The 13,313-nt window shown below is 42.8% G+C and overlaps 1 protein-coding gene across 1 annotated transcript in view; it reads left to right on the forward strand.

The window, feature by feature from the left end:
* Positions 1 to 13,313, forward strand: part of LOC143988773 (serotransferrin-A-like) — an 86,368-nt gene that overhangs the window by 57,002 nt on the left and 16,053 nt on the right. Inside the window, exons 11-14 of the mRNA XM_077488622.1 lie at positions 2,699 to 2,734; positions 3,129 to 3,287; positions 9,132 to 9,267; positions 9,977 to 10,041. Of these exons, the coding sequence (XP_077344748.1) occupies positions 2,699 to 2,734; positions 3,129 to 3,287; positions 9,132 to 9,267; positions 9,977 to 10,041 (396 nt within the window). The remainder of the gene's footprint in view (positions 1 to 2,698; positions 2,735 to 3,128; positions 3,288 to 9,131; positions 9,268 to 9,976; positions 10,042 to 13,313) is intronic.

The raw sequence follows: 13,313 nt of genomic DNA on the forward strand, positions 1-13,313 counted from the left end.
GAGTTGCGCTATCTAACCAATCTTCAAATCCCTCTTCTTCCGAAGGTACAGGTTTCCTCCCTGAAAACATCCGGAGTTTTCTGTACCCCGACATCGGGTAATCTGTGGGATCCTTCTTGCACTGGGCCACAATCTCCCCCAGAACAGCACACAGTTCTGCGCTAAGGGTGGCCGGTGCTGATCTGAGACTCTCGGGTGAGGTACGGGCCGCAGCCTGCGGTGATCCCGTTGGCGATGGCTCCTCCTTTGTTGCGTGCGCCAACCTATAGGATCTGTTGTCTTGTGTCCGTACACGGTTGCGCTTGCAAGCCTCCGGCATCCCATCCCAGTATTCCACTAGCGCATACTGATATAAGATGTCTGGGTCTGATTTTATCTCCATCACGCATGGTTCATGGTCTGGGGACACTGACTTCATTAACTCCTCTACGGTCTCTGTCGACCATTTCTCCCCTGGGAGGCTAATGACCACTGACTGACTTGGGTCGGCCTTAGCCGCTTCACACCACGCTCTGACTCCCTGTGGGTCCATGCCGGTACCTCTGGCGTGTTCACCGCTGTCTCAGAAATCCCAGATTTACGAGCCCCCACGTATAGCGATACCCTCACTTAAGAGGGCCGCAAGTTTGGTTTGGGTCCTGAGCACAGCTCCGCCAACCCCCCGGCAATCTGCACTACCCACTTTGGCACAGTTAGTATCTAGCAATACACATTAAATCACTTATACTCTAAATATGTGCGTGTGCGTGGGTGGATAACTCAAGCTCATAGACAATCCTTGGAAGTATATAACTGACTTTACTTATTGTTTTTATAAAAGGAATAACATGAATCAAACATTTGGATTGCAACACATAAACAGGTCCCTGCAGTAACCAGTGATAAAGATAAACAGAGTAGTCAGCATAATAAAGTATTTCTATGCAACTCTAGTGCTGCCCTTTTTCAGCTACTTCCCCGCATGGGTAAACTAACACCCAGCACTCTCTACCTATGCAGTCAGGCCTGACTAATCTAGATGGAAGTCCAGTAAAACAATATTCGCTAGCAATCTTTCGGTGGTGCACTTGAAGAACAACTTTGTAATCCAAACGTATAATAAAGATAAAGCATCTGTCTTTAAACAGCTCTCACCACCCGGACAAGTCCAAGTCCGGTTTCTCTGCCTTTTCGTCTAGGAACAGGAATCCACCGACCTCCGAGTCTTCAATCCTTCTGGTGTACTGCAGCAAAGATTAGAAAATGTCTCTCAGGTGCAGCTAAGCTGGCAGAGGGCTCTTTGGAAAAGAGCACAAGGCCCAGGCTTTAGGCCTTGTGCCTCAGCAGTTCAGCACAGATCTCCTCTTGCTTGAAGAGAGGGGGGTGTCCAAAGAGGAAGAACTAGGCCTCTCCCCCTCCTTATATTTCCTCCCCCATAAGTCTCTGGGGCATAACTCAAAGCATCCTGGGAACTAGCGGGGTTCTGGGAACAGTAGTTTTATAGTTCTTAAAGAGACCCCGCTACATATATATATATATATATATATATATATATATATATATATATATATATATATATATATATATATATATATATATACCTGATAACCTGGGAGCTCCCTCTGCTTTAAATGCTATACGTGAGGCCTCACTTAAAGTACTTTTATCTGGGGTCTTCTTTTCTTCGCTAGCTAAAGTCACTCCTTTGTATTTGTAATCCAAAGTTCATGGAGGATTAAGCTGAAATGCTCCTGATGTAACTCCAGTATCTTATTTACTAACGCTTGATGCACCAAGATAGATAGGCCTCAAGCCTGCTCAGTGTTAGTTGCTCTGCTGTGCCTCCATGGAACTACAGGTTCCAGTGAGGCCTGTATGTGAGTCTAACTGTGTGCAAAAGTTAACAAACGGTGGGCCACAACACGCTCACCAACTGGATCAGAGTTTCCGCGTGATCACTTTGGTCCCGTGACTGTAGCTTGCCTTTCCATCAGCTGGGCCAGACGCTCTGTATTGCTCTGCTGAATCAATCCGGCTCTCCGATTCTCCGCTGAGTGTCTTTGGACCTTCTCAATTCGGCTACCGTCTTTCAGGCTCCTTCAGGTCACCTCACAAACAAACAGGCTGGCACTCTGCAATGGCTGTCGGCTGCTGTCTCCGCACTGCATAAAAGAGTGTTCATGGGTAGGTCACACAGACTCCTGGGTAAAAAGGTCAACCTCCAGAATCCAAACAGTCACTTCCTGTACAAGTCTTTAGGTTGTTCTGAGGTAATAATCAACAGGCGCGTTACCCATATTTGGTCACTAGATGGTTCTGGTATGAAACCACAGTAATGCCCATAAACCTTACATTAAAGCATACATAACCGCATCAATAGGCAAGGATGTCAGCGCTACATATGTCTACAAGTGATTACTAGTAAACAAGGCTGTATATCTGGACTCTGAAGTCTTAGTTGACCATTGCACAATAAAGTGACATTTTTAGGCTTAACAACTGATTATAATCTAACAGGTTATTAAAACACACATATCCATATATATGAATGTATGTATTTAATAACTGTTTACTGTTTCTGTTGTTATCCTCAGTTATTTGTAGAAAGCAAATAGAGGAAAGGGTTTATGTTGGGGAAATATCAAATTTGTATTTCTGATTTCATGTAACAGAATGTACTTGCTTTAACTTATGTGTCTTCTTTTTCATCTATCAACAGCTGAAGCGTGCAAACAAAAAAAACAAAATATAAAAGGTAATCTTCTTATACTTAAGCCTTGAGTTTGATTTCTAATGTGTAGGTGTGGAAGCTCCAGTGTGCAGATAGAGGTCACCAGCCAACACCATAAGTAGACAGGCATAAAACCCGAGATGACTGCTATTCTACCTAATCACAGCAGAAAGATGTACATTATTTTTAAAAAGAATCTGCATCTTTGCAGAATAGTCTAATTTTCATTGTATAATTGAAAGACTGTACAGTATATATTCCTTATTTTATGGCACATATGAAGTGGTTACACTGTTCTGAGATACTGTTTTTCTACATTATATGTATTTATATGTGTTTTTTTGTGTTATGAAAGCAAAAGAAATGCAACTACTTTTGAAAAGTAGAACTAATAATGTCTTGTTTGCTCTCCATCAAGGCACATATCGCGCTGTTGCAGTCGTAAAAAAGAAGGACAAGGAGATCACATTTAAAAATCTACGAGGCGTTAAGTCTTGCCACACAGCTTATGGACGCACTGCTGGCTATAATATTCCTGTTGGTTTAATTCACCAGCAAACTGGAGTTTGTGATTTGTGTAAGTTAGTATTTACACAGGTTGAACTGGTTGGATTTTAGTGTCTTTATTGAACCTTACCAACTGTGTGTGTCTGTGTGTTTATGTCACTACAATTTTTTTATATTCATATGCATTGTGTACATCTAAGAAACAAATCTAAAAGTGTTCTGAATTTATCTGCACTCCCCACTGACACCACTAACTGTGGAAGGAAGTTCCGCATCCTTAATGCTCTAGCAGTACTAAGAACCCCTTACACAATTTAAGATTGAACTGTTTCTCATTCAAATTCATTGTGTTTCCATGTGTCTTCTTTAGAAACCTTAGATTAAATAATTGTCTCCCAAAGCTAGAGTCACCATTTACAGATTTGTATACCATGATAATACCCCCTCTGTAATTGGCTCTTCATTTTAAATTTTAAAGTAGTCATTCCTCATAACTGAGGTCCCCCAGCCCCCTTATCAGCTTTGTTACCCATCCATGGACTTTCTCCATTTCAGGGACTTCCTCAAGATTGGTTACCAAAACTGGACAGCTTACTCAAGATGTAGCTGACACAGGGTTTTGTAAAGTGTAGAATTATAGTTTTATCTCTTGAGCAAATAACCTTTCTTTCAATGCATGCTAATAGTCTTCTAGTCTATTTCTGATTCTGTGATTTACTAGGATCCCCAGATCTTTTTCTATCGTTGATTCCCACAGAGGTTTTCTCTCTGGTGAGTAACTTGCATTCATATTTTTAGCTCCCAAGTGAATTACTTTTAATTTTTCGGTACTAAAGTGGTTGCAAGGTCAGAAGGTTTTTTTATCTTAATGCATTCTATGCATTAAGATAAAAAGCTTTCTGTGTGCAGCAGCCCCCCTCAGCCCTCCTAATACTTACCTGAGCCCATCTCTATCCAGTGATGTCCACAAGTCCCTCAGCAGTCTGGGACATTCCCTCCTGATTTGCTGAGACAAAGTCAGTTAACCAATCAGAAGACAAAGGGGCGGGGCCAAACAGCAGCTCTATGTGTGACTGGACACACGGGAGCTGCAGCTCGGCTTGGGTGCCCCATATAGCAAGCTGCTGCTGTAGAGGCACTAAACAGGAGGGAGGGGCAGCAAAGAAGGACCTGACAAGAGGATGATCCGGTCTGCTCTGTGCATATCCACTGCATAGAGCAGGTAAGTATGATATGTTTGTTATTTAAAAATAAATAAAAATAAAGAAGACTTTGCAATCACATTGAGTGAGTGACTTGTATAGCGCTACCTATGTGAACTGAATCGCCTCAGGGCGCTTTTTCTTGCCACGATCTGCGGCTTTTGATTGTCCTTTTACCCCGTAAGGTCCTGACATGCTTACAAACACATACAACATTGACATACACATATTAAGGCCAATTTTTTTTAGACAAGGTCTAATTAACCTACCAGCATGTCTTTGGAGTGTGGGAGGAAACCCACGCAAGCACAGGGAGAACATGAAAACTCCAGGCAGATGGTGTTGTGGTCAGGATTTGAACCAGCGACCCTATTGCTGCTAGGTGAAAGTGCTAACCACTACACCACTGTGCTGCCCTTCACATTAAAACTCATGTCATATAGCTGCCCATCCCTCTATTTTAACTAGGTCTTCTTGGAAAGCTGCTATATTCTGTGAAGTTATTGCTCTGATTAGCTTTGTTAAAATCAGCAAACATTAAGATTGAACTACTTATTTCATCCTCTAAATCGTTTATGAACAAGTTACACAGTGCTAGTTGCAGAACAGATCCCTGGGAAACCTTGCTCACAACTCTAGACCATTCAGAACATATACCATTAATCACTACTCTCTGAGCATGGGGGACTGTATCATATGCCTTGACAAAAACTAGATACACTACCTCCACAGGCCTCCTCTATCCAAATTACAGCTTAACTTCTCATAGAATGTAAAAGATTGATCTAGCAAGAATCCACCAGTGTTTGAATAGGAAGGTATTTATTTAAAGAATTCTGATGGAAGACCTTTTCAGATAAGGTCTTAAAATATAGAATAGATGTATGGAAGTGTCAGATCATCTTTTATGTCCTTGTATGGTCACAACCATTGTTAAAATGGTTGGGGTAATAAGTAACTACCGTATTTTTCGGACTATAAGGCGCACCGGATTATAAGGCGCACTAGCAACGACCGGCTGATAAAATGGATATTTCCATATATAAGGCGCATCGGACTATAAGGCGCACCGGATTATAAGGCGCACTAGCAACGACCGGCTGATAAAATGGATATTTCCATATATATAAGGCACATCGGACTATAAGGCGCACGGTCGATTTTGTGAGAAAATTTAGGCTTTTACGTGCGCCTTATAGTCCGAAGGTTAACGTCAAGAGACCGGGTGGCTTTTTCCACGAATCTCCAGCGATGTCAACAGGTCATATATAAGGCGCACCGGATTATAAGGCGCACGGTCGTTTTTGGGAGAAAATTTAGGCTTTTACGTGCGCCTTATAGTCCGAAAAATACGGTAACTTCACAGTTTTATGTAAAGTGGCCAATAAAAGGTAATTGAAGCTGGACATAATGTGCCCACTCAGCTGTGTAGGTGTGACACATGGCTGGTACTGGACTACAGTGGAGGTATAATAAAAGGCCATTGCTAAGGCACTGTTTTCCTTTCATTATTTTTATGAGTTATTGAATTCTGTAATGTATCAATTATTGATTTCCGGAATATTAATGGAAATCTTACATTTGTTTTTATTAAGTTTTATATCATTAATGTTATCAGTAAAGTTGTGGGCAGTATAATTCTAATGGCTCCCCATTTAATTCAGTCCAATATAGGAAATGTTACCTGTAAAATTTAGGGAAATGGTGGTTGCCTTTTATAAAGTTGACTGTTTATTTGTCTACACAGTAAAAACGAAAGGGATCACATTGCATCTCCCCCCCACACGCTCCTCAGGTAGCATCACCTTCCCGATGCTCCATTTGGCCAAACAGGGAAAAAAAATGATATTTTGTTGGGGTTTCTTAACAAAGTCTCTCTTGTTCCAACTTGAACTCAGATTGAGCTGTACACACTGACTTTACACACTTTTCAATTCCAGATGGTGTGATTGCACATTTACTAAAAGAGTATACTTGTCTTATTATTGGACCAGGTACCAGTGACATCAATATAGGCAGAGGCACTGGATTTCCCCCATCACAAAGGTTAGGCATAATATGCTGGTGAGGTCCAAGATAGTCTCAAGGGCAATAAAGCAGCTGAACCCTGTAAACCTTTTCCTTAAAAAGCACATTCAGTGGAGGGCTAGAATACATTAGTTAGGGCCAGTTGACACACATGCAGTTCTATGTGGTGCAATTTTAGCTCATTCATTTTTGAATAGGCAGAAAATTGCACCTCACCAGACCAAATATAGTGCATGCACATGATGCACTACTTTTGGAAACTCACTGCAACTGCATTGCATGGTCCTTCTGCACTTTACAACCTGAATTTGGAGTGTCATTAAAGTGGTTATTAATTCTCTACAGTATAACCATACAATCTCCTCTGTAAAATGACATTATGTGTCCCAGTGTCTGTGTTATATAAAAAAGATGCAGATTTCTACCTTATATCAGAGCGTCTCCTGACACTCACATGACTCCTCGGCTCTCTCCTCTCCCCGGCTCACATCTATAGCGGGAGAGGCCGAGAACTCCCACTGATATCAGCCGGGGAGGAGGGGAGGAGAGAGGAGAGCGAGCAGAGTAGTCACATGAGCGCTGGGAGATGCTCTGATATAAGGTAGAAATCAGCATATTTTTTATATAACAAAGATACTGGGACACATAAGGTTATTTTACAGAGGGGATTGTATGGTTATATTGTAGTTTTGATAGTAGCAGGAGGGGAGGGCTGGGGAGCGGAAGGAGCTGACAGGCAGGGAGGGGGGGGGGGGGGCAGAGAGGAGAGTTGTGGATGACAGAGGCACATAAACCAAGGTGTCAGGGCTCAGCAGCCATGATAAACCATGGTAATTTTACAGGGGGGAGGGCATAGCCAGGCAGGATCAGCCAGGATTTTTTAGTTTATACAAGGGGCTAAATAACACAGCACAAGGACTGCTTTAAGGGAACAGGGTCTATTATTATATTTTTTTTACAGCAACAAACGCTGTACCACTGTTTCGGCGGCACAGTGGTGTAGTGGGTAGCACTCTTACCTAGCAGTAAAAAGGGTTGCTGGTTCGATTCCTAACCACAACACTACCTGCCTGGAGTTTGCATGTTCTCCCTGTGCTTGTGTGGGTTTCCTGCGGGTACTCTAGTTTCCTTCCACACGCCAAAGACATGTAGGTTGGTTAATTGGCTTCTGTCCAAAATTGGCCCTAGTATAAGAATGGGGACCTTGGATTGTGGGCTCCTTGAGGGTAGGGACTGATGTGAGTGTGCAATGTACAGGGATAGAGACAATTGTAGACACTCACTCAGGATGGACTGGTGTCTTTATTCAACCTTACTAACTATGTAACTATGTAACCACTTCAGTCCCAGAAGGTTTTACCCCCTTCATGGTCAGGCCTTTTTTTTTGCATTATGGTACTGCGTTGATTTAACTGACAATTGCGCCATCGTGCGCAGCTGTACCCAAATAAAATTGATGTCCTTTTTTCCCCACAAATAGAGGTTTCTTTTGGTGGTATTTGATCACCTCCTGTGTTTTTTATTTTTTTTTTGCACTATAAACAAAAAAAAGCAGCAATTTTGAGTAAAAAACATTTTTTTTACTTTCTGCTATAAAACATTCCCAATAAAAAAAAAAAACGAATTTCTTCATCAGTTTATGCCAATATGTATTCTGCTACATATTTTTGGTAAAAAAAATCCCAATAAGCGTTTATTGATTGTTTTGTGCAAAAGTTATTGTGTCTACAAACTATGGTTTTGATATATGGCATTTTTATTTATTTATTTTTTTACCAGTAATGGCAGCGATCAGTGATTTATAGCAGGACTGCGACACTGTGGCGGACAAATCTGACCCAAATGAAAAAGTGTCATTTGGGGACCAGCGACACTAATACAGTGATCAATGCTAAGAAAATGCACTGATCCCTATATAAATGACACTGGCAGGGAAGGGGTTAACACTAGGGGGGGGGGGGGCGATCAAGGGGTTAAGTGTGCCCTAGGGATGTGCTTTCTTACTGTAGGGGGAATGTTACACTGGAGGAAAACAGAGATCGTGTTTCAGCTTAGCTGAAACAGAAGATCGATCTTTTCCTCACTGACAGATCAAAGGTGTGGCTTGTTTACATAGGCACAGCGCTATTCTGTGTCTCCTGTGAACAATCAGCAGGTCATGTCCTGCATCCTGTTCCCAAACACAGTGAGAGCTTTGCTCCAGCGGCTAGCCCGTGCCCACTACACCGATTAAACAAAATCACACACAGGCACATGATTTTGCGCAGCCGCGCTGCCCTGCCACAGTATATGTACAGTGGGCAGTCTGGAAGCGGTTAACTTAATATTGACACCTGCTGCAGATCGCAACTGCAATGTGTTTTGAATGTGGTGCGGCAAACGCACACGGAATGTGAGTTTCCTGCAACGCTTTCTGGTGTGAACTGGCCTTTATAACATAAAAGGGAAGGAAGAACAGCTCACATAACCAAAACCTGAAAGTGGTAGTAAACCACTGTAGAGAAAAAAAAAACACCTGTAAGACAATGCCATAATGTGCTAGCATGCATCCCATACTAGCACATTATGAAATACTTACCTTAGAGCGCAGCCCTTCCATTGGCACTGGGTCACTGCTGGGGGGGGGGGGGGGCTCTTTTTATTGTCCTACAAACATGTTGACACTCATTTTTTTTTTTTTACAGCAACCTTCTTCAAGGAGAGCTGTATTCCTGGAGCCGATGTTAATTCCAACCTCTGCAGTCTGTGTGCTGGAAATGAAAAAACAAAATGCCTTCCAAATAGCAAAGAGCCATATTATGGTTATGAAGGTGCTCTCAGGTAATGGAATGAAGGATTATTGCCGTGATATAGTTTCACTGTAAACCAAATAGTAAAGCAGGATTTGTCAATGACAGTTTGTTTTAGGTTAGAAAAGGCAATTAAAGGAAAAAAATGAAATAAATTGAATACAAAAAATAAAAATCAATTGTAAGATTTAATTAAAGCTATGATTATATATATATATATATATATATATATATATATATATATATATATATATATAATCAGTATATATACACACACTCTCTGGTCATCAAAGAGCTTATATATGCATTTAATATTATGGACAGGACAGTCTTCAAGTGAAGATAATATATATATAACTTTAGGAGATCCCTGAAAATTATTTAGGGAAGCCTATCCCACACCCACCTAAGAACTATACCCAAGCCACCCTCATCAGACCGTCCCCCACAGCTATTACTTTAGTACCCCCCCTTTTAGAATGTAAGCTAAATGAGCAGGACCCTCCTGTCCCTTCTGTACTGAATAATCGTAATTGTGCTGTCCCCCCTCTACATTGTAAAGCACTGCGCAAACTGTTGGCGCTATATAATCCTGTATAATAATAATAATAATAATTATGAATTTACATTATATATATATATATATATATATATATATATATATATATATATATATATATATATACTCTATGATAAAGATGTACAATTACTTTAATACATGCATACTCTGTTTTGTTCAGGTGTCTCATTGAGAAAGGACAAGTAGGTTTTATGAAGCACACCACTGTTGATGAACTCATTGAAAGTAAGTAAAATGTTACTTTCTACATCTGTAGCCCTAGAAGGAACATGCTCCAAAACAGCCCAAATCTTCCCCTTTAGGGCCGGTTCACACAGGGGGCGACACAAGGCGACACGACCTGCCGCGACCTCAGCGGCGACTTGCAAATGACTTCTGTATAGAAGTCAATGCAAGTCGCCCGAGGTCGCCCAAAAGTAGTACAGGAACCTTTTTTCTAAGTCGGAGTGACTCGAGTCGCTCCTCTTAGAATGGTTCCGTAGTACAGAACGGGGGCGACTTGTCAGGTCGCGGCACGGCAAGTCGTGTCGCCTCGTGTCGCCCCTTGTGTGAACCAGCCCTTATGGTTCAACCTATTACCTCATGAGAGGTATGAAAGTTATGACTCTGTATGTTCCAAGAGTTAACATTAGATTTTTTTATATTTAACCAGCCAGTTTCAGAAGAATTTTCTATTGTCAGTTCATTATCCTGCATTTTTACAGAAATTTGGATCTGACCAAGCAGCAGGGCAATCTGATAATAATTTCCAACCTTCCTGATTGAAATCACCACCTATAGGAGACAATCTATTGCAGTCATCTTTATTCTATACTAAGGTGACCAGACGTCCCGGACCAAGTCTGTGCCTCCTGGTTTTGTCCCCGGCAGGGGCAGCACCAGGTGGGTATTTGCGTTTGCTTAAGCACCCCCAAAATTCAGATGCCACTACTTGAATAGATCACAATTTTACCTGCACACCTTGCCTATTGATGGCAAAAGGCTGGAGAATTTTTTTTTTCCTGTGGAGGGATACAGCTGGTCCGGCCGCAGAAGTCAATAATCTTTAATTAGACCCAGCAGCCTGATTTCAGAGACTGATTGATATACAGCCTCTCTGCTGCTTCCTTAGCAAATGAGAAAGCATTGTATCAGCCCCTTTCCTCAGCCCGCCTGATTTGACTTCTAAGCTAAGCTGTATCAGGAGGAGGTGATGGCAGATCGATAAGAGGGGGACAGGAGAGGAGTGGAGAGAACACAACCTGCTATGGAGGATGGATTACAAAAGACAGACGGATAATTTCTCAGCTTCTGCAGTGAGCCCATGAAGAAACAGCTTCTGCCAGAAATGAGAGCAAAGGCTGCTTTCACAGTGTATGATACTGAAAGTTAGAAAAGCAGCACCAGGACAGGATGTCTGTGTGTTCTATCCCTTCTTCCCTTCATCCATCCATCCATCCCCACCTCTGTCCATCCATCCCTCCTTCTATCCATCCCTGTATCCTTTTATCCATTCATCCCTTCCTCCATCCCTCCCTTCCTACTTCCTTCCATCCATCTATCCATCCCTCCTTCCATCTCTACAACCATCCATCCCTCCCTCCATCCATCCCTCTCACCTTCATCCATCCCTCTCTCTAGCCTCTATCCACCCCTCTTTCCATCATCCATCTCCCTCCCTCTATCCATCCCTCTATCTAACCATCCATCCAACCATCCATCCCTTCCTCCCTCCCTCCAACCATCCATCCATCCATCCCTCCTGTGTAAATCGCTCCTTCCATCTATCCATCCATCTCTCCCTCGATCCCTCTCTCCCTTCCTCTATCCATCCCTCCCTGCATCTATCCCTCCCTCCCTCCTTCATCCATCCTTCCCTCTAGCCTCCATCCCTACATCTGCCATCCATCCATCCCTCCTCCCATCCACCCATCTCCCTCCATTCACCCATCCCTCCATCCATCCATCCCCATTCACACCAGACGTGATTTTCAGGTGCTTTAGCACTATAAATAGAACCTGTAAAGTGCCTGAAAAATGCCTCTGTAATCCCAGTGTGAAAGTCAGAGTGCTTTCACACTGGGGCGCTGCCCAGTAGTGGCCGAAAAGCGCCTCTAAAACATCGGTAAAGTGTCGCTAAAACATGGGACAAGGCGCAAACACTCTGGAAGGACTTGAGGCCAGTGTGAAAAACCCCCAAAAATTGGAACATGCTCAGAGAGGAGGAATTGGTGTGGACAAAGAAAATAGGGGAAGTTGGGCGTAAGTACAGGAAGGGGGAGGCCAGCAAAACAGGGCAAAGGGGCCCCCACAAGGGTACAAAACAACACTTCTGCCCTTGCCAAAGCTGTCGGTTTTTGATGTAGGCAACAAAACTGACACACAGCGATCAGAGAAGGTAGCATCCTCAGCCAGAACGCCGCTCGCAGAGGGTGTGTATTTTGAAACCAGTTCCCCGGTGCGAAAAGCCCCAAAAAGCGCCCAAGAGAAGGCCACTTGGAAAAGAAGGGTCTCGAATGGGGGAAAAGCAAACGGACAGCAACAGGGAAAGGATACCGGATAGAATAGGGAGGGAAACCACCAGGAATCGGGAGCATGTGTTGACGTCCCGCAGGACCAGACGGACAGGAAAAGCTTTATTTTTTTATTTTTTTATTTACGGGGCATGGGTCCACATGGACCACCACAGCATCATATACAAAATAAGTGTTAAAGATATAAATGGAGATACATATACGTAGGAGGTAATATATGGATAAAGACGTTCAGTTGACATTTTCCTGTGTGGTCGTTTGTTAAAGGACATGCACATCTGCCAGGCGCATCTCAACTTCTCCTTTATCTGCAGTAATCCTGTATATATTCTAAGGTAGATTTTAACCTCTACACGGTTGACTCTTATGTCTGTCAGCAATAATACAGGTTGCTATGGTCCAGCGGGCCCCATCCCCTCACATTTTCTAGTCAAGTAAGATTAAGGTATGGAGAAGAGAAAGAAGGTTTAAACAGTGCTCCGAGCCAATAGGAGCAAGAAGGGAGAGACCTTAGAAGGCAAGGAGAGTGAGTGTAGGAGGGTATGAAATGGGGGGGTGGGGGGGAGGGGAAGGTTCAGGACTGGATTTACAGAACATCTCAATGTAAATAGTCATGTCTGTTTTTAGTAAGTCATTGGGAGTTATGGAGTTATAGTCTGATGTGATTCTCTGAGTGATTGTTCCTCCTCTGAGTATTTAAACACATTCCATAGTTGGCATGTTTTGGAGTATGTCTCCTCCCTGTTTTGACTGGTAAGTACCGCATTTATCGGCGTATAACACGCACTTTTTTCCCCTTAAAACCAGGGGAAAATCGTGGGTGCGTGTTATACGACGATCCCCTGCTGATTGTCAGCTCTTCTGCCTTTTCTGCCGGTCTCGGCAGCTTTCGTGCTGAAAGACGCTGAGAATGGCAAAAAGCCACCGAGAACAGCCGAGTGCAACCGAAAATAGCAGAGAACTACCGAGCGCCACCAAGATACA

This window comes from Lithobates pipiens, unplaced genomic scaffold (genome assembly GCF_037356315.1).
Source record: "Lithobates pipiens isolate NorthernLeopardFrog02 unplaced genomic scaffold, aLitPip1_a1.2 Scaffold_18, whole genome shotgun sequence".
Lineage (NCBI taxonomy): Eukaryota > Metazoa > Chordata > Amphibia > Anura > Ranidae > Lithobates > Lithobates pipiens.